At 39.5% G+C, this 19382-nt stretch overlaps 1 protein-coding gene across 3 annotated transcripts in view; it reads left to right on the top strand.

Moving 5' to 3' along the window:
• DDX46 (DEAD-box helicase 46) overlaps positions 1–17610 on the top strand; it is a 46829-nt gene extending 29219 nt beyond the window's left edge. For 2 of the 3 annotated variants that reach the window (XM_042449622.1, XM_042449624.1), the window contains 6 exons: positions 811–960; positions 1365–1565; positions 9146–9364; positions 10029–10173; positions 15366–15439; positions 15743–17610. In XM_042449622.1, coding sequence (XP_042305556.1) covers positions 811–960; positions 1365–1565; positions 9146–9364; positions 10029–10173; positions 15366–15439; positions 15743–15790 — 837 coding nt within the window. In that variant the 3' untranslated portion in view covers positions 15791–17610. The remainder of the gene's footprint in view (positions 1–810; positions 961–1364; positions 1566–9145; positions 9365–10028; positions 10174–15365; positions 15440–15742) is intronic. The other variant, XM_042449623.1, reaches the window with a different exon arrangement.
• Positions 17611–19382: the final 1772 nt, after the last annotated feature.

The following is a 19382-nucleotide window of genomic DNA, read 5'->3' as shown; positions in this document are numbered from 1 at the left end:
GCATTGAATGTAATAGCAGCTTAAATTTTTGTCACTCCTCCTAATGCAGGCATTATTAAAACATGGGCTGAGTTTTCCGTCTTTGAATGTGTATGGAAAATAGTCTGAAAAGCACAAGAGTCAATGGATTTGTTTTGAAGATGCAGCACAATCTTTTTAGGATGAATGCTACTTTATAATTCTGAAATACAAACATAAAGCCGGTACAGACTGGCATGAAAAGCTGGCTTCCAGCCATCTTGGGAGGCATGGCATACACGCAACACACGGTCCAATGATGCCTGGAAGCCAACTTCACACTGCCCGGCTGCCCACATGGAAGTCAGCTTTCAGGTGCTCCGGTGGTGCAGTGTGCCATGCACCACCGGAGCACCATAAAGCCACAGCAGGACAAGAAAAGCCAGCTTTTTGCTAGTGCAAAAAAGAGTGGCATTTTGCCACTTCCTTTTGAGCTGACAGAAAGGTGGATTGGGGCCACAGTGTGCAGTTGCCGCAGCCCCAATCCAGCTTTCTCAGGAGAAACTTCAAGCTGCTCCTTTGTGGCAGTCTGTTCCACTCCTTGATGTTAATATATCCAATATCTGTTAAATAATCTGATTTTTTTCATTGGCAAATTGAGTCTTTATATTTGTATTTATTGCTTTGGTGTGTAGCAGCACTTTTTAAAGGAATGATGAACCCTTTCCATTTAAAATAGAATACCCTACACAACAAATATTGAAATATTTACAAGTAAATGTTTATAAACTCAGTCTTAAAGTATTTTTATGTGTGGGGAGTGATTTCTGAACAAGGATATATCTCTATTAGGAAGGGAAGACAATTAAAAAGAGCAGTGGATTCTCTGGTAAAGGATTCAAGTTTGATGAAACAGAAGAGGCTTTGGCAAATGAACGAAAGAAACTACAAAAAGCTGCACTTGGCCTGCAGGATTCAGATGATGAAGATACAGCTGTTGATGTGAGTATTTAAAATTGCTTTATAGTTAGTTTTTCACATAATATATAAAACATGCATTTCCTATGGAATTGTGATTCAGTTTTTATGAATTTTATTGATTTCATTTAAAAAATTCTGAAATATATGGTAGCAATTTGGTTACTAATTTACTTCCTTTTATATTGATTTAAAAGTTTCTGAATTCACATACCTTCTTGCTCTTAATTTATGTTTATGTTAAACCAAAATAGTAACTATTGTTTGCAGCGAAAGCCATGAGTGTCTTCATTCAAAATGAAGTAAAAGTATAATACTTGAAGTAGACACCACTCATTCCAGTCAGATACTTGAATCCTTTCAAATATTATTTATTTTTGTAAATATTTCCTTACATTTTAACTTACATGGTGTATGTTTTTTAATAGATTGATGAGCAGATTGAAAGCATGTTCAATTCAAAGAAAAGAGTGAAGGACATGGCATCTTCTGGTGGGACATCTAATGTTCCTGCCCCAACAGCAGGAAATGCAGAAAAATTAGAGATTGCTAAAAGATTGGCATTGAGAATCAATGCACAGAGGAATCTTGGAGCCGAGGCACAAGTATTGGTCTCTTTTCAATTTAAGGTCACCTTTCTCTACAAAGAAAATATTTTTATACTTACATTGAATGCTATGTTTTTGCTGACTATACAGTACAATTCTCATTATCTGGACACCCCAAAAATGCATAAATATTAACAATAGGGGAAGAATACAGATATCTTTATATAGCTCAGTGTTAATATATGTCAGGTTTGATTTGCATTCAAACATCTGAATTTACACAGTCCAAATTATGTATAATTCCTATTTATGAAACGAGTACAAATTTCTGTTCTTCCCAATGGCTGTGTATAGGGCCATACAAACAATTCCCATGGGAGGAGTACACTTTAGATCAACACAGTTAAAATATTTGATGGGTTAGTAGAAAGACAATGGGTACATTAAGACATAGATAGCAGTCACATACGGGAGTCCAAATAGTTGAAGTTGTACTGTGTATTTGTTAGCAATGTTTTTGATGCCACTGTTGATGCAGAAATTTAAAATATTCACACCAGTAATCGGCCATAGTGTAAAAGAAATATCTCAGTTTAAATTAACCATCTCCAAGGAAGGTCTAACAAACATTTGATTTGCACACATGTCACTCGATTGGAGGGCAAATGATATTTCTGCTTGAACAGATTTTTTTATGTGAATGGTTGTTGGCTTGTTCAAAAAACAGTCATTATTAAATGTGTAAGGACGTAGGTATGTAGTTAATTTCCCAATTCAGATATTCACATATGCATTACATTATTTTTTTCCTTTAAAAAAACAGTTCAATTGCTGTATGGATAGATACCATACACCATTATCTTGAGAAGTGATTGATTACATATCATTTTTTAAATACTGTATAAATTATTTCTTCTTTGGTCAAAGACAAATTGTGCAAACAAGTCCATGGCAGCTTTCAATCAGTGGCTCTTTAGCTTCTGGTCAGTGGGGTATAACAGCCACATGTCCTTCTTAGAGCTTCCCTTAGCCATCTGATTGGCCACTGTGGGAAACAAAATGTTAGATTACATAAGCTTTTAGTCTGATCCGCAGGACTGTTTTACATATAATTTTGATTGTGTTTATTACCATCCACAAAAGCACCTTCACTCTGACCAGGAAACCTATTTGGAAAACAGACCATATTGAGTGCATTTACCTGACCCTGAAGGCTAGGAACAGTCTGGGGATTCTGTTGGTCTACTGTCCACCCCGTAGCCTAACAGACTCCCTGGATGACCTGACACAGCTGGTCTCAGAGCTGGTGCTGGAGTCCCCCAGGCTTTTGGTCCTGGGGGACCTCAACATCCCCTTCAAGGCTGGCTCATTAGATCTGACAGGTGCAGCTTGGGAGTTCATGACTCCCTTGACAGCCATGGGCCTGTCCCAATTAGTCTCGGGTCCTACACATCATGCGGGTAATACACTCAATGTGGTCTTTAGTACGGATCATGAATATCCGTGGGCCGAGGTGATCTCCACCACTGCCCTGTCATGGAAGGATCATTTCCTGGTCAAAGTCAGACTGAAGCAACTACCCAGATCCCCCTCGGGGATGGAGGGCCTATTAGAATGGTCCGCCCCTGAATACTGATGGAACCGGCTAAATTCCAGGGGGCCCTAGAGGGTTATATGGTTGGGAATGACGGCGATTCTGTCGAAGCCCTGGTTGATACCTGGGATGACACTCTTAGCAGGGCCATAGACACTATCGCTCACAAGGGTCCTTTCCAGTCCGCTCCTAACAGAAAACCATGGTACACCCAAGACCTTCAAAATATGAAGCGGACTGTGCAATGACTAGAGCGCCGCTGGCGGAAACATCAGTTATTACCTGGCAAGACACGCCACAGTGAATACTTGAAGACCTATGGAGTGGCAATGGATACAGCAAAGAACTGGTTCTATGCTGTACACATTGCGTCTGCACAGTCTCGTTCAGCAGAGCTGTTCAGGGTGGTAAAAGAGTTCACCCAACTACCTCCCACCCAGAACCCTTTTTTATAACCAACAAAAGCCTGCTGTGACGCATTTAATGACTTTTTTGCAGATAAAATCTCTCAGATAAGGACTGATTTGGGCACAGGCATTATAACAGAAACAACAAGAGAGGTATCCAGTGACTCCGCAGACTATGTTAAACTGGATCAATTTGAGTGGACAAGCTTCTTGGAAATGTAAGGATAGAATAGAATCATAGAGTTGGAAGAGACCACAAGGGCCATCCAGTCCAACCCCCTGCCATGCAGGAAATCACAATCAAAGCATCCCCGACAGATGGCCATCCAGCCTCTGTTTGAAGACCTCTAAGGAAGGAGACTCCACTACACTCCGAGGAAGGAGTGTGTTCCACTGTCGAACAGACCTTACTGTCAGGAAGTTCCTCCTAATGTTGAGGTGGAATCTCTTTTCCTGCAGCTTGCATCCATTGCTCCGGGTCCTAGTCTCTGGAGCAGCAGAAAACAAGCTTGCTCCCTCCTCAGTATGACATCCCTTCAAATATTTAAACAGGGCTATCATATCACCTCTTAACCTTCTCTTCTCCAGGCTAAACATCCCCAGCTCCCTCAGTCGTTCCTCATAGGGCATGGTTTCCAGACCTTTCACCATTTTAGTCGCTCTCCTTTGGACACACTCCAGTTTCTCAATGTCCTTTTTTAATTGTGGTGCCCAGAACTGGACACAGTATTCCAGGTGGGACCTGACCAAAGCCGAATAGAGTGGCACTATTACTTCCCTGGATCTAGACACTATACTTCTGTTGATGCAGCCTAAAATCGCATTGGCCTTGTTAGCTGCCACATCACACTGTTGACTCATGTTTAACTTGTGGTCTACTTGGACTACCAGATCCCTTTCACACGTAGTTTCATTCAGCCAGGTGTCCCCCATCCTATATCTGTGCTTTTCATTTTTCCGCCCTAAGTGCAGTACCTTACATTTCTCTGTGTTGAATTTCATTTTGTTAGCTTTGGCCCAGTTTTCTAGTCTGTTCAGGTCATTTTGAATCTTGATCCTGTCCTCTGGAGTATTAGCTACTCCTCCTAATTTGGTGTCATCTGCAAATTTGATAAGTATTCCCCCAATTTTTTCCTCCAAGTCATTGATAAAGATGTTGAATAGAACTGGCCCGAGGACAGAGCCTTGTGGGACCCCACTGGTCACTTCTCTCCAGGATGAAAAGGAGCCATTGTTGAGCACCCTTTGCGTTCAGTCGGTCAACCAATTACAAATCCATGTAACAGTTGCCTTGTCTAGCCCACATTTTACAAGCTTGTTTGCAAGAATATCATGGGGAACTTTGTCAAAGGCCTTACTGAAATCAAGATATACTATATCCACAGCATTCCCTTCATCTATCAAGCTGGTAATTTTATCAAAGAAAGAGATCAGGTTTGCCTGGCATGACTTGTTTCTCTGAAACCCGTGTTGACTTTTTGTGATTATGGCATTGCTTTCTAGATGTTCACAGACTCTCTGTTTAATGATCTGCTCCAGAATCTTTCCTGTTATTCATGTCAGACTGGACGATAATTGTTTGGATCCTCTTTTTTCCCCTTTTTGAAGATGGGGATAACGTTTGCCCTCCTCCAGTCTGCTGGGATTTCTCCTGTTCTTCAGGAGTTCTCAAAGACTATTGCTAATGGCTCCGATATTACATTTGCCAGTTCTTTTAATACCCTTGGATGTAGTTCATCTGGTCCTGGAGACTTAAATTCATTTAGATTAACAAGGAATTCCTCTACTATCTCTTTACTTATTCTGTGCTGAAATTCCCCTATTCTGTCCTCTGCTCCATTATCCTCAGGTTGAGCACCCTTTTCCTTTTCTGAGAAGACTGAGGCAAAGAAGGTGTTGAGTAATTCTGCCTTTTCTCTGTCTCCTTTTAGCATTTTGCCATCTTCTCCACGCAGTGGCCCTACCGTTTCCTTCTTCTTCCTTCTGCTGCGGACATACCCAAAAAAGCCCTTTTTGTTGTTCTTAACCTCTCTAGCAAGACTGAGTTCATTCTGCGCTTTAGCTTTTCTGACTTTACCCCTACACAGGCTCGCTATTTGTTTGAATTCCTCTTTGGTGATTTCCCCATTTTTCCATTTCTTATACATGTCCTGTTTAAAACTTAGCTCTGTTGAAAGTTCTTTAGTCATCCATCCTGGTTTCTTGAGACATCTCCCATTTTTCTTCCTCACTGGAACTGTTTGAAATTGTGCCTTCAGTGTCTCCCTTTTTAGAAGCTCCCATCCATCTTGAACTCCCTTCTCTTTTAGTATTGTTGACCATGGGATCACACTCAGTATTTCTTTAAGTGCATCTTTCAGGGAGGGAAAATTTCTGGAAAAACTTAAACAAGCAGTGGTTAAACTGCTTTTGAAAAAACCCTCCCTTGACCCCCTGATTCAAAATAACTACAGACCAGTCTCTTACCATTCTTGGGCTAGGTGATCGAGAGGGCAGTTGCCACCCAACTCCAAACTGTCTTGGATGAAGCCGATTATCTAGACCCATTTCACAGTTGCTTTAGGGTGGGATACGGAGTTGAGACAGCCATGGTCGCCTTAGTCGATGATCTCTGTCTGGGCATCGACAGAGGAAGTGTGATCCTGTTGGTGCTCTTGGACATCTCAGCAGCCTTCGATACCATTGACCACGGTATCCTTCTGGAACGCCTGAGAGAGTTAGGTATTGGGGGCATTGCGCTCCAGTGGCTCCGTTCCTACCTCTCAGGCAGATTCCAGATGGATATGCTGAGGGACAGCTGCTCCTCAAAAAGAGAGCTGACATCTGGCGTCCCTCAGGGCGTCATTCTGTCCCCCATGCTGTTTAACATTTACATGAAGCTGCTGGGAGAGATCATCCGGAGACATGGGGTGCGGTGTTATCAGTACGCTGATGACACCCAAATCTACTTCTCTATGTCTCCGACTGTTGCAGTGACTAAGGATGGCATCTCTCCTCTGAATACCTGCCTTGAGTTGGTAATGGACTGGATGAGGGAAAACAAACTCAGGCTGAATCCAGAGAAAACGGAGGTACTAGCGATAGGTACCCCTGGCCTAAGGAAGGAAATTTGTCGACCTGTCCTGGATGGGGTTACACTCCCCCTAAAGGACAAAGTTTGCAGCTTGGGAGTACTCCTGGACTCGTCACTACAGCTGTCACCTGAAATTGACGCGACAGCCAAGAGTGCCTGTTACCAACTTCAGTTGATACGCTAGCTGCACCCCTGCCTGGAACGAGAGACCTTGAAGCAGTAGTACATGCACTGGTAACCTCTCGTCTTGATTTCTGTAATGCACTCTACATAGGGCTACCTTTGTGCCAAGTTCGGAAGCTTCAACTGGTTCAAAATATGGCAGCCAGATTGGTCACTGGTACTTCCAGATTTGACCATGTAACTCCTGTTTTAAAATCACTCCACTGGCTGCCAATCAGCTTCCGGTTGCAGTATAAGGTGTTTGTTATTACCTTTAAAGCCCTATATGGCTTGGGCCCGAGTTACTTGCAGGAGCGCCTCTCCTGACACAGTCTGCCCCGCACTCTCAGAATATTTGGGGAAAATCTGCTGGAAATACAATCTACCAGATTGCACACGACTTCCCAAAGAACTTTTACTGCTGCTGCCCCTAAACTGTGGAACAGCCTGCCGGAAGAGATCCGTCTTATCACTACCTTAGACGCCTTTAAGAAGGCAATCAAGACAGAGCTCTTCCGGCGGGCCTACCCTCCTGAGCTTGATTAGGACGTTCCCCTTGAAGAAGACTCTTTGTATTTAACCACTGATATATTTATAGGAACTGGATGTATTTATTGGAACTGTTGTATTTTATGATTGCACTGTATGTTTTTATCAGGTTGTAACACCGCCTCAATCCGTAGGAAGAGGTGGGGCAATATAATAAAATTTTTATTTTTATTTATTTTTATTAAAAATATAGATACAAACATGCACAACAGTGGGCAAGAGGTTGCTAATGATTCACCTTCTGCACTTCTTTGCAAAACATAATCCCTTGTCTACATTGTTAAGTCTTGGTACTTAAACTAAACACAGTGGAGGAGCATACATGTTTATGCATGTGTCTGCCATTTTCACATGCAGAGTGGGAAGGATTTGGAGAGTGTGTGGATAATAAGACCTAAAGCCTCTCCTGTGTTTTGTTGTCATACTCTTATTTTCACCTCAGCTTCAGTATTTAAAATGGGGAGAAGAATACTGGAAGCAGTAAAATGCATAGAGAAATGGCCTTGTGCCATTTTATTTGTTTAAAACACACACACACAGGATAAATACACCATTTCATATTTGGACACATATATGTATACATACACACACATCCCTGTTTATCCTTTAGGGACATTGGTCCACCTGGTGATCTATTGATGAATTAGATAACAATTGTTATGAGAACTATGCCACTGTTAAGCTGTCATGGACATACCCCAACAAAAGACAGAATATAGTCCACACGTTGATCTGTAGATGCTCACAGCAGTGGTTTTTATCTGCAGTGTTAATTGTGGCAGTTCTGTTGGTTACATGACAAGCCCCACATTTCTGATAACTTTATACATGATTCCAGACTTTACTGTGAATATCAGAATTGTTTGGTTTTGCTATAACCATAACACCTAGGTTACCAGATCTTCTAGCACCTTTGAGACTAACTGAAAGAGAGAAGATGTTACTAGCATGAGCTTTCCTAGACCTGAGCCTACTTCCTCAGATGCATGTAGGCTCAATTCTACAAAAGCTCATGCTACCAACTTCTCTCTTTCAGTTAGTCTCAAAGGTATTTACAGGATCTCTTTGCATATTGATTTTCCAGACTAACATAGCTGTATCTTTGAATTCTACCACTTAGGTTAGGGTTGCTGGAATGCTGTGCCTTCCTGGGATGACATGATGGGCCAGATGACTCTTTGTAGTTATCATGTTTGTGTCATCTCAGCCTTTGTTTTTTATTCTCAGATCAGCAAGTAGCTCATGCAGAAATGAAAGTTGGCTATTGGGGGTTCTCTTAATAGATGATAAAAACAATTAGTGCATACACAGATACTTGCCTCTGAATTTCCCATGAGCAGAACTTGTTTTATGAGATATTTCTACTAGCATTAGTAGGGAGAGAACCAGAGACAACTTTTACTGTTTCCCCTTTCCCACTGCATGTTGCATGCTCCAGAGGGTTAGGGCATCCTCTGGGATAGCAAAGATAGAGTGCTGGGGTGTATAAGGGAATAGACGGAACTGACCAATGTCACCTTCTCTTCCCTTTTTGTTGGCTTTCACAGGAGGGCAAGCTTTTATGCAACACTGTATATATGTTAAGATAATTTAATAAAATTAAAAATATTAAAAAAAACACAAAAGGGCAAGCTTGGGGTTCAAACCATTAAAACACAGTGATGTGTGAAATAATTCAGTGTGAAAGCAGAAACTCTAAAATTCTTTACATATATGTAAATTGTGGTCTAGTTTTGCTGTTCTCAGAGGTAACATCAGAGCTAGTTTGCTTTGTATACTAAGCAGACCCTAAGTCCAATGTTTATCATTATATTACCTTGTGCAACAATAGTTTCTGAAAGTAGGTTTTGTTTTTATTTTAAATACCTTATTACAGGATGTGATGCAGCAAGCTACGAATGCTATCCTGAGAGGAGGTACTATTCAGGCTCCAACTGTATCAGCCAAGACTATTGCAGAGCAACTGGCAGAGAAGATCAATGCTAAGCTCAATTATGTGCCAATAGAGAAACAAGAGGAGGAGAAACAGGAAGGGGGACAAAATGAATCTTTTAAAAGATATGAGGAAGAACTGGAGATCAATGATTTCCCACAGGCAAGGATTATTTATTTGTTTAATCATACTTGAATGGCTGTGTATAGCACGGGGCTGTAGTTCAAAAGTTTTGGTATGCACTATATTCCTGACTCACCAGGACTTTTCTGTAGCACATGTTCTTGATCCTGTTGCGCACGTTCTTGTATATCTATGCCTAACATTCCTACAATTGTGTAGTTGCTTCCTTGTAACTATTTTCATTTGGGTTACTCCTGTTGCTATCAAGTAATATTTTTGATCCAGTTAGAGAGTTTTTGTGTCTCAGCCATTTGTTTGATTGTTATAATTTGGCTTCTTCAAATTAAAACACACACACACTATTGTTACTGTAATGAGACACAGTAACAATTTTCTGGCCATTTATCAGAGAAAAAAATCTCTTTAATTCAATAAAGACACTTTACAAATGTTATTGGAAACAATTGGTATTGAAACCTCACACATGAATCAAATTGAGATCTTTCCGTAATAGGTTTGTAGCATACTTCTGATATATAATCAAATATTTTCCTTTTTTTATCACCCAAAATGAATTTCTAGAGAGTTCAAAACAAAAATAACATACGCTGTCCTTTTTGATATGTGATGACTCTGTTGTGAAACCATCTTGCTTAACTTCTTTTAGATTTAATACTTGAGATCTTTTCCTTTTTATTTGCAGACTGCTAGGTGGAAGGTAACATCAAAGGAAGCACTGCACAGAATAAGTGAATATTCTGAAGCTGCCATTACAATCAGAGGAACATACTTTCCTCCAGGCAAAGAGCCCAAGGAAGGAGAACGAAAAATTTATTTGGCCATTGAGAGTGAGTATTATTGATAATTTTCACTAAAACACTTCCTCTTAGAACCATGCTAGAAAATGTCCATGTCAGAATCAGTCTGGAGTAATATATATAAGAGGATGCTGCTGTGTCTTGGGCAGCCATGTCTCATCAAGACATCATGCTAGACCTCTTAAAATTTGTTCAGGTGTCAAGTTGTCTCCCAAGTACAGTGGCTAGTTTGAAATTAAAATTCTAAAGAGTAGGCTTCTTTCAGGCAAAACAGGATGGCTATAATTTACCAGGCATTATTATAGACTCTTCAGAATTTGACAGTGTTTTTGATTGTCATCCAAAGTAGGAAGGGCCATATTCCAAATGAAGAGTTTTCTAAAAGAAAAAACGTGGGTTGTTATAACTCACCTTTGGAAAAGTTGGAATTTTCTAAAGGGGCTAGAAAATAGGTGTAGGCTAAGCCACTACTGCTAAGATTTCTAATATTTTTCAAAAGGAAGGAAGAAAGATAGAGCACTCTCTAAATAAGATTCCTGAGGTAAAGGAATTGAGGTGGGTGTTGGAAAAACAAATGGTTCCAGGGAACCCCCCTCCCCCCCTTTTTTTTTTTGTTTTTTTTGGTAGATGAGATGTAGACCTGGACCATACCATTCTACCATTTCAGCTAGCAAAGAGGATTTGGCTCTGAGATACTGCAAATGGGATAAAAGAGGAAACCAGGACAGACACTGCTACTAAGTTTCCTGTAGTTTAAAGGGAAAGGGGGGGATGGGAGCCCTACTCGTAAGACTCCTGAGGTAAAAGAGTGTGGGCAGACACTATGCTTCATGAGACCCCTTCAGAAATATTAGGTGTGGACCTGGGCAGTACTGGGTACAGTTCAGTTGGGGTGAAATAAATACCACTTAGGATATTTTTATGTCAGACAAACACAAACCATTTGAATAGTATTCCTGTGAAAAGATTTACTTCCACAGTTCTGTGGTCTCTTCCAATTTTATGATTCTGTGGTTTTATGAGTTCACACATACTGCTTGTTGTTTCCATAACTGGGAATGGTATCCTACCTTTTTTTTTTTAAGAAGTGAAAATGTAATGATTTCCTGTAATGGAAGAAGTTTTTAAAATAAACATTTGTTGTAGTAATTAGCTACTCAGTCAGCATACAGTGGGCTGGTGATCTGTGGGTTTGGCTGTGTACAGGCTGCCACGTTTCATATTGTTCAGAAGCAGCATATCCACATAAATATGTTGATGCATCTGCGCACACATTCTTGCCATTTAATAATATGAGTCTGGGCTGTCTGCATATTTTGCCATCCATAGGGGGCAGCAGAACCAAAACCCCACGGATGGAAAGGATCCGCTTTATTATTATAGCATTACTAACTTTGACACAAACCTGACCACATGGGGGGGGGGGGACTTCTATGGCAAGGTTACAAAACCCTACAACTGAGAGTCATTTTACATGTTTCCTGATTTGCATAATTAGTGAATTGCTTTGGGAATAACATGATGAGGCCTTTGTTTGATCGGCTACATTCGCAGAGTGTACTGCTGATCAGACCCTCCAAAATCATTATCAGAAAGAAAGGCTGCTGCTGAGGTACCAAAACCCTTGATAACCTGTTTGGTGATATATAAAAGGAAGGGCCTAGTTACAGTGGTAGTTTCCTAACACCTTGTGCTTGTGAAATCAAGTTTGCAATCTACCTCTCTGTCAGTCAACCAAAAGCTACTTTGCTCATCTGTCCAACAGACAACTGCAGCAATTTGCCATGTGGTCCCCTTAGTCCTCAGACCTTCTGACAGCTTGAATGTCTAAAAATATTTGCAGTGTTTCTTCACTGCAAGAAGAGAAAGTAAAGATTAATAGTATTGGCATTTTAAAGGTGTCACAAAACAAGGCCCTCATCTTTGTGCGAGCACAGCAGGCATGATTCTATTTTGTCTGCCTTATTTGACTAATGCTCAGAAAAACAAATTAAAATAGCAGTAAAATCATGGGTTCCTAGATTTGGAAGCACTTCAGGATTACACATGGCCCCACAGGCATTTGGCACCCAGACAAGAATCAGTGCCTTGCTTATTGATTATCCTAGGCACCTTCTTAACTGTTCTCAACAGGGGTTGATACAGATCACAGTATTCCCATCCCCTGAAAAAGACCTAATTCCTGTTGAGCTGACCCAGCTGCTGAAGCAGATATGTTGCTTTAGCTAAGGAGAGACCATCCTCATTTTCCTCTGCCAACCATGTTTTTCCCAGTCCCACTGGGATAAATAGAAATCCACCATTAATTTGGAAGTAAGGTTTTTTTGCATTTATTGTGATATCCAAATATTCACCATCACCATGTATTGTTGTGAGAATTGGATAGTGAAAAAAGATGGATAGGAGGAAAATCAACTCATTTGAGATGTGGTTTTGGGGAATAGTGCTGAGAATATTGTGAATAGCCAGAAAGACAAATAAATTGGTCCTTGAATAGATCAAGCCTGACCTCTCCCTAGAGGCCAAAATGATCAAATTGAGGATGTCATACTTTGGCCACACCAAGGCATGACTCATTAGAAAAGGCAATAATGCTGGGAAGGTAGTAGGTAATAAAAAAAGAGGTAGACCACACACCAGATGGATAGACTCAATCAGGGAGGCCACGTGCCTGAATTTACAGGACCTAAGCAGAGCAGTGGAGGACAGAGGGTCTTGGAGATGTCTCATTCACAGGGTCACCATGAGCCAGGTTCAACTTGAGTGCAGTTAACAACAAAACAGTCAGATCCTATGTAGAAAATATATTTCTATGTCCACTGAAATTTTGGTATACCTCACTCAGAATAAGATTGGGGGGTATGAGTGTTGTACACAATTACAGCTGCAGAGTGAACAAGAAATCTTCCTTTAGCTTTGAATTTTTAAATAAATGTTCAGTAAACCTGCCTTCACCTCAGCCTCCCATCTGTAATAAGTGGTTGTATAGACTGCTGCTATAAATGTGGTAAAACAGGAGAGGGAAGAGTTATGGTCTCCTGTTTGAGAGTTCACTGGACCTTAAGAGCTGGCCCTTCCAATGACATGGAAGGTTTCTCCTGCAGTGTTAAAGACTTTCAGGGAGTATCAGATATTGTACTGGAAGTTAGGGCTTCCAGATAATAAGGACATTACAATTGAGTGCACACTTAGTGTTTCATCTGTTCCATATGACAAACAAAGGCTTCATGTCAAGCAGTTCTTTTTTCTAACTTGGTTGCCTTTCTGCTGGCAGTTTGTTATCAGTATGAATGATGATATCTTTTAAAATGCTATCCTGCTTTTTAGTCCAAAAATAATCCTCCTAAGACACCTATCAACCAGTATAAAATAACATAACACTGGAAAGTATAAACTAAATCAGCAACATGATGAATTGTCATTGAGTTAGCAGGAGTGGAGAGAACCAACCAGAGCTTCTGGGCAAAGGAGTTTTAAAGTCAAAGCCCTCTCTTGCAAAGCCACCTAATATACTTCAGCTGGAAGACATGGAAAATACCTGCTGACTTTATGGCAAGCATTATAAATTGTGTGAAATCTTTATGTGCTGCATATAGAATCATAGAGTTGGAAGAGACCAAAATCCAGTCCAGTCCCCTGCCATGCAGGAACACAGAATTAAAGCACCCCCGACCGATGGCCATCCACTCTCTGTTTAAACATCTATAAAAATTCCACCACTGTCCAAGGGAGTGTGTTTCACTGTTGAACAGCCCTTACTGTCAGGAAGTTCTTCATAATGTTGAGCTGGAATAGTTTTTTCCTGTAATTTCCATCCATTGCTCTGGGTCCTATTCTCTGGAGCGGCAGAAAACAAGCTTGCGCCTCAATATGGAGGATACCCAATACCTCTTCAAATACTTAAACAGGTCTATTGTACCAACTCTTAACCTTCTCTTCTCTAGGCTAAACATACCCAGCTCCCTAATAGGGCATGGTTTGTAGACCTTGGTCAGCTTCCTCTGGACACACTCCAGCTTGTCAACATCATTTTTGAATTGTGGAGCCTAAATCTGGATGCAGAAATGCTTTTGACATTTCTGGCCAGGGGATTGGCAGGTTATTGTACTTGTTGAGATCTAGACCTTTCAGGGGATCATTTATCGTAGTATAAGATAAAATGACCATATAACACCTATCTTGAAAGATCTACACTGGCTCCCAATTAGCTTCCGGGCACAATACAAGGTGTTGGTTATTACCTTTAAAGCCCTACATGGCTTGGGTCTGAGTTACGTACAGGAACGCATCTCCCTATACAATCCGCCCCGCACTCTTAGAATAAGTGGGAAGAACTTGTTGGAGATACCAGCATCCAAACATGTTTCTACTTTCCTAAAGGCATTCAGCATAGCTGCCCCTAGACTTTGGAATGGACTCCCAGAGGAGACCTGCCTTGTTACATCCCTAGAAACCTTCAAGAAGGCAGTAAAAACAGAGCTCTTCCGCAGCGCTTATCCTCCTGACCTACTATGAAGACCACTAGTATGGAACGAGACCAGCTGCCCCCGTTAATGTTTTTAGGCTCTTATGTTTTTATGCTTTTATTTTAACTGTGGTTTTAATGCTGTAATTGTAATTTTAATCTTGTTGTGATCCCGCTTCGATCCATTGGGAGAGGTGAGAAGATAGAAATAAACATCATCATCATCATCATCATCATCATTATTATTATTATTATTATTAATTGGAAATATGATGACTGTAACATATCTATACTTTTATCTGAGCTCTGGGACCTACTTAATTTTCAAGTTATTGATATTTATTTTATCTAGCAACAAATAAATGTAGGTACTTACATCTTAAAAACACTGGAAGCTGCGTAAAATGTGTCCACACGTGGTGTGGGCACACCATATCTGAACTGCAAATGAGAAACTTGATATAACCATTGCTTTAAATCTGTCTCTTTTCAATAGGATTGGTTTGATTTAAGCATTCCACCCTGCTACAAAATATTTTGTGGATTATATAATACAATGCAGTGTGGTGTTTATTAATTATGGGTTATAAAATGCATTATTGAATTATTATTGCCACAGCTACAACTTGCTTCAGTTGCCTCCTGTGTTAAGCTTCATCACTGTGCATTGCTGACACATGTAAATGTTTTATCTTTTCTTCTTTCTTTCTTTCTTTCTTTCTTTTTCTTTTCTTTTTTTTTACTTTTCTAATTAAAGGTGCCAATGAATTGGCTGTACAGAAAGCAAAGGCAGAAATCACTCGGCTTATCAAAGAAGAGCTAATCAGATTGGTAAGTGAAATAAAATTTCATAATTTATGTAGGTGATTTCAGTTATTTTCCTTTAGACTCCAGTGGCACCTCATACACTGTTTCTTGAGGCTTTATCAGCTATTGTAAACAATTTTTTCAGGGGTACAAAGCATTCTAATTAAGGAATCTGTGCAAAGTACAGCTCCCTCTCCTCTATTTCATGGAGTTCTTCACAGAACTCTACATCTAACCTATGTTCTTTGGTTTCTATTTTTATAATGTTATAGTACATTATCAACTACATGTAATTAACTGCATGCTCTCTCTTTTTTTTTTTTACAGCAAAATTCATACCAACCAACCAACAAAGGAAGATACAAAGTTTTGTAAATATTGAAAGCAAGTCTATGTGTGAACCCGTGTTCTGTTGATCTTTACTATTTACACTGCTTATATGTAAATTATGTTTTTAAAATGTCATGCTGGATTTTTTTTATAGATCAAAACACTTTGCGGGGGAACATTTTCCACTCATAGGAGGAGGGAATGATTAAACTGTGTCAATTTGTATGCTTTCCATTCTAAACAATCTTAATAAAATGTTCCTGAAAAAACGAAGTGTAGTCAGGGGCCTGAAGTTATAGTTCTTCCATGCTCACATTCTGGAATAATGGGGAAAAGTATGTCAAAACTAAAGATGTGTTTTCCTCCCTCAATTGTTAGAAAAATCTCATTTTCTCCCATTCCCAGAAATCATTAAAAGATTTATGATCTTCCAACACTATACAAATTTTGCATCAAAAAATGGATTCTGGAAAATTTGAGGATTTAAAACTCTTAATGGACTTTGATGCACATGGTCAATAAGAAAAAATGTAATGTCTGTATATTTTCCTGCAAAATGAGAAATCAGAGTTGTTTTTCTATAAATGACTGATTTTAGGAGTCAGCCAAAAATAAAAGTTATTTAATGAGAGAAAAAGTGCACTTCCATAACATGAGAAATCTTTTTCATCAGGGAAATACAGAACTAGTCAAGCAGATAGTCTATATGTGTGGTGTGTGTTTAAATATACCACTACTAGCAGGCTTTCTTTGTGAGATTACAAGTAAATAATAAGTTGATTACCCATCTCTAGTAGTGGTGGCTACTATTCACTTGGAACATAGTAGTCTAGTTGACCATTTCTGTTCCTGATATGCTGGCTCACTATTTGATCTCAGACTGCAGCATAACTCTCCACAACTCACACTTCTGATTGGTATCCACACAAAAATTCAAGGGATATTTTTCCCCAAAATGCTGTAATTCTGTTTTTAATATATTCCAGTGCTGGTGTTTTGTATATGCAAACATTGGCAATAATTGGAGAAGAAAATTCCTTTTTGGAAATTTTTTATAGAATGCTCAATGCTGTGGGGCAAAATTCCATTTTAAATGCATACCTTGTGTATTGAGTTAAATAAATTGGGTTTTACGTGTAATACATTTATAAAGCATTTCTCTGAAAAAGGGAGCCCTCATAGTGGAAAAACTATTCCCCTTCATCTCTGATAGGCTGGTGCTAGCCAGGAAAAGAATAAGAAGCACCTTTTTACCTACCTACCTCCATCTACCCATTCCCCTGTTACCAGTCCTTCTCTTTTTCTTCTCTTTCTTTTCCCCTCCTGTTGGTTTCAGTAAGAAAGTAAGTATATTAGTACCAGGGATGGTGTATTTTCCCCCAAATCAGGAAGTGAGAATTATTTGTACTAGACAGATTCAGAGTCTCAATCAGTCCATCCCTAACACATTCTTATTTGTTTTTTGCCCTTATTATCTATGGGGCAGACACAGCAGTGCAATGTGACAACATTATTTATATTATATATTCTGGGATAATTTTTGTCTATTAAAAATGCCATCTTGCCATGTGGTGTGACCATAGCTGGTTTTTAAAGTTTAAATTGATTTCAAAGTGATGTAATCATTCATTCAAGGAGTGGGAGAATGGGACAGCAGCAAAATTTTGTTTGAAAAACTTTGTGTTTGCAACTGATTGGAGCAGGTATGATGATGGAGATGTTTCATTGTATAAAAACTGAAATCTTACCGTGTCTGTAACTTTTAGAATTAACACAGGACTTTGTAAAGAACAATTTCATGATATAAGTGTTTTCTAACTTCCTCATAAAATAAAAAGTCATTGTGTATTCCTTTTCTGAAAACATTAAGAGGTTTGTCCTGCTTACATGCTTACAGACTTTGGTATTTTAGTCTAAGCAGAACTGGAATATATCAACAAACTGTAGTCTATCAGTAGTGGGTTGAACAGAGACAATGGTTTCCTAGCATAAACATAACACTAGCTAACACCCCCCCCCCCCCCAGTCTCATGTGGGCTGTCTTGGCCAGTTCATCATGTCTTCTCTTTGGTTCCCACACTACATCCCAGTACACCCACTATGGTTATCCATTCAACTTGGCTTTGGGCAACATCCTTCCTCCTGTCTTCTCCAATGGCCATGGTTAAAACTGAACATATCACCTCATCTCCACACCCACAAAGTTTTGCATTCTTATGGACATTCCCATGCACAGATTGCTAGACAGGTCTGTCCCTAGACTTTTCACTCTACCCCATGTATCTGAGGAAGTTGGCTCAAGTCTATGAAAGCTTATGCTTCCAACTTCTCTTCAGCTGGCCTCAAAAGTGCTACAAGATCCCTTTGCATACTGATTTTCCTGACTAACATGCCTCTGAATTCTAGGCATTTTTGCTACATGTAAAGAGGAAAGTTAGGTGCAAGTAACCACCAATGTTGAACCCTAAGTTGCAAAAACAACAGCTCTAAGGACTATCCGAATGTGTCCTCTTTGCTGATGGAAGGTTCTTTGATCCAGTGGCAGCTCCTATGAATGAAAGGACAGAGGAAACAATTTTTTGTTGGCTCTTCCCTCTGCAGACCATGTGCTCACCACACATCTACAGAGGGTAGGGAAGTCTGCAGAAGAAAATGATAATTTGCCAACTTTCTGCTCATAGAAGCCTCTATTTTCAGTCAGTGGAGTGGACATAGTTGCCTACAATCCAAATCTAGCAACTTTAAAATGCTGAGAGTCTTTCTGGCTGAAGAGCAGGGTATAAATACAGTAAATAAACAAATAAGTAACTATAAATAAATTGAAACTGCTTTGCACACAGATAATATTTTCAGTGCAAGAGGTAGGTTAGAATTTCCCGACTCAGCCAAATTACTTAAAGCAAATTATGGGTATATTGAAAGGTACAATAATTATATCATAAAAATTGATTTCGTTGGTATGGATGTAAAAAAAGTTACCACAGAAAAAAATAATATCACATGGTCAGTGTCACTGCTTTTTATTCTATGTTATGTGCAGTCTCTTTATACTAAGCCTGATAAAGCTATGGGTAAGGTCTGATCACCTTCATTAGTCACTCAGGTTCTAGATACTGATAAATCACCAACTTCTCTTCTCACATTCTATTTAAATTTCTTCTGTTAGCTTTGAAAGACCTTCGTTATTACATTCCCACTTGTATATCTACTCTTCTATATTCAGACCCCTTCAGACATTTTACTCATCTACTACCATTTTCCTCTAAAACACAGTACATCATTCCCCATTTTCTTTATCCATCAGTTCTCACTTATTCCCACCATTCTTCTTACCACTGGAACACTTTGCCATTCTATACCTTGTTTACTCTTTTACTTGTCTGCTTGAATGTTTGACTTGTTCAGAATTTTTTTATAAAATAATCATAATAAATCTTATTTATATCCCGCTTTTCTGTGACAGGACAATCAAAGCGGCTTACAACACGTTATAATCCACATTTACAAATTTATATCCCAAATTCCCCCCCTTAAAACAGGATTAAACAAGTTACAATTAAAACATCTGTTAAAAACACAATAATAAATACAGTGAGGACAGAGCGGTGGGCTGATACATGATGCAGGGAGCAGTCAT

This window comes from Sceloporus undulatus, chromosome 2 (genome assembly GCF_019175285.1).
Source record: "Sceloporus undulatus isolate JIND9_A2432 ecotype Alabama chromosome 2, SceUnd_v1.1, whole genome shotgun sequence".
Lineage (NCBI taxonomy): Eukaryota > Metazoa > Chordata > Lepidosauria > Squamata > Phrynosomatidae > Sceloporus > Sceloporus undulatus.
The sequence above is the reverse complement of the archived record's forward strand: the minus strand, read 5'-3'. Positions and strand labels throughout refer to the sequence as shown.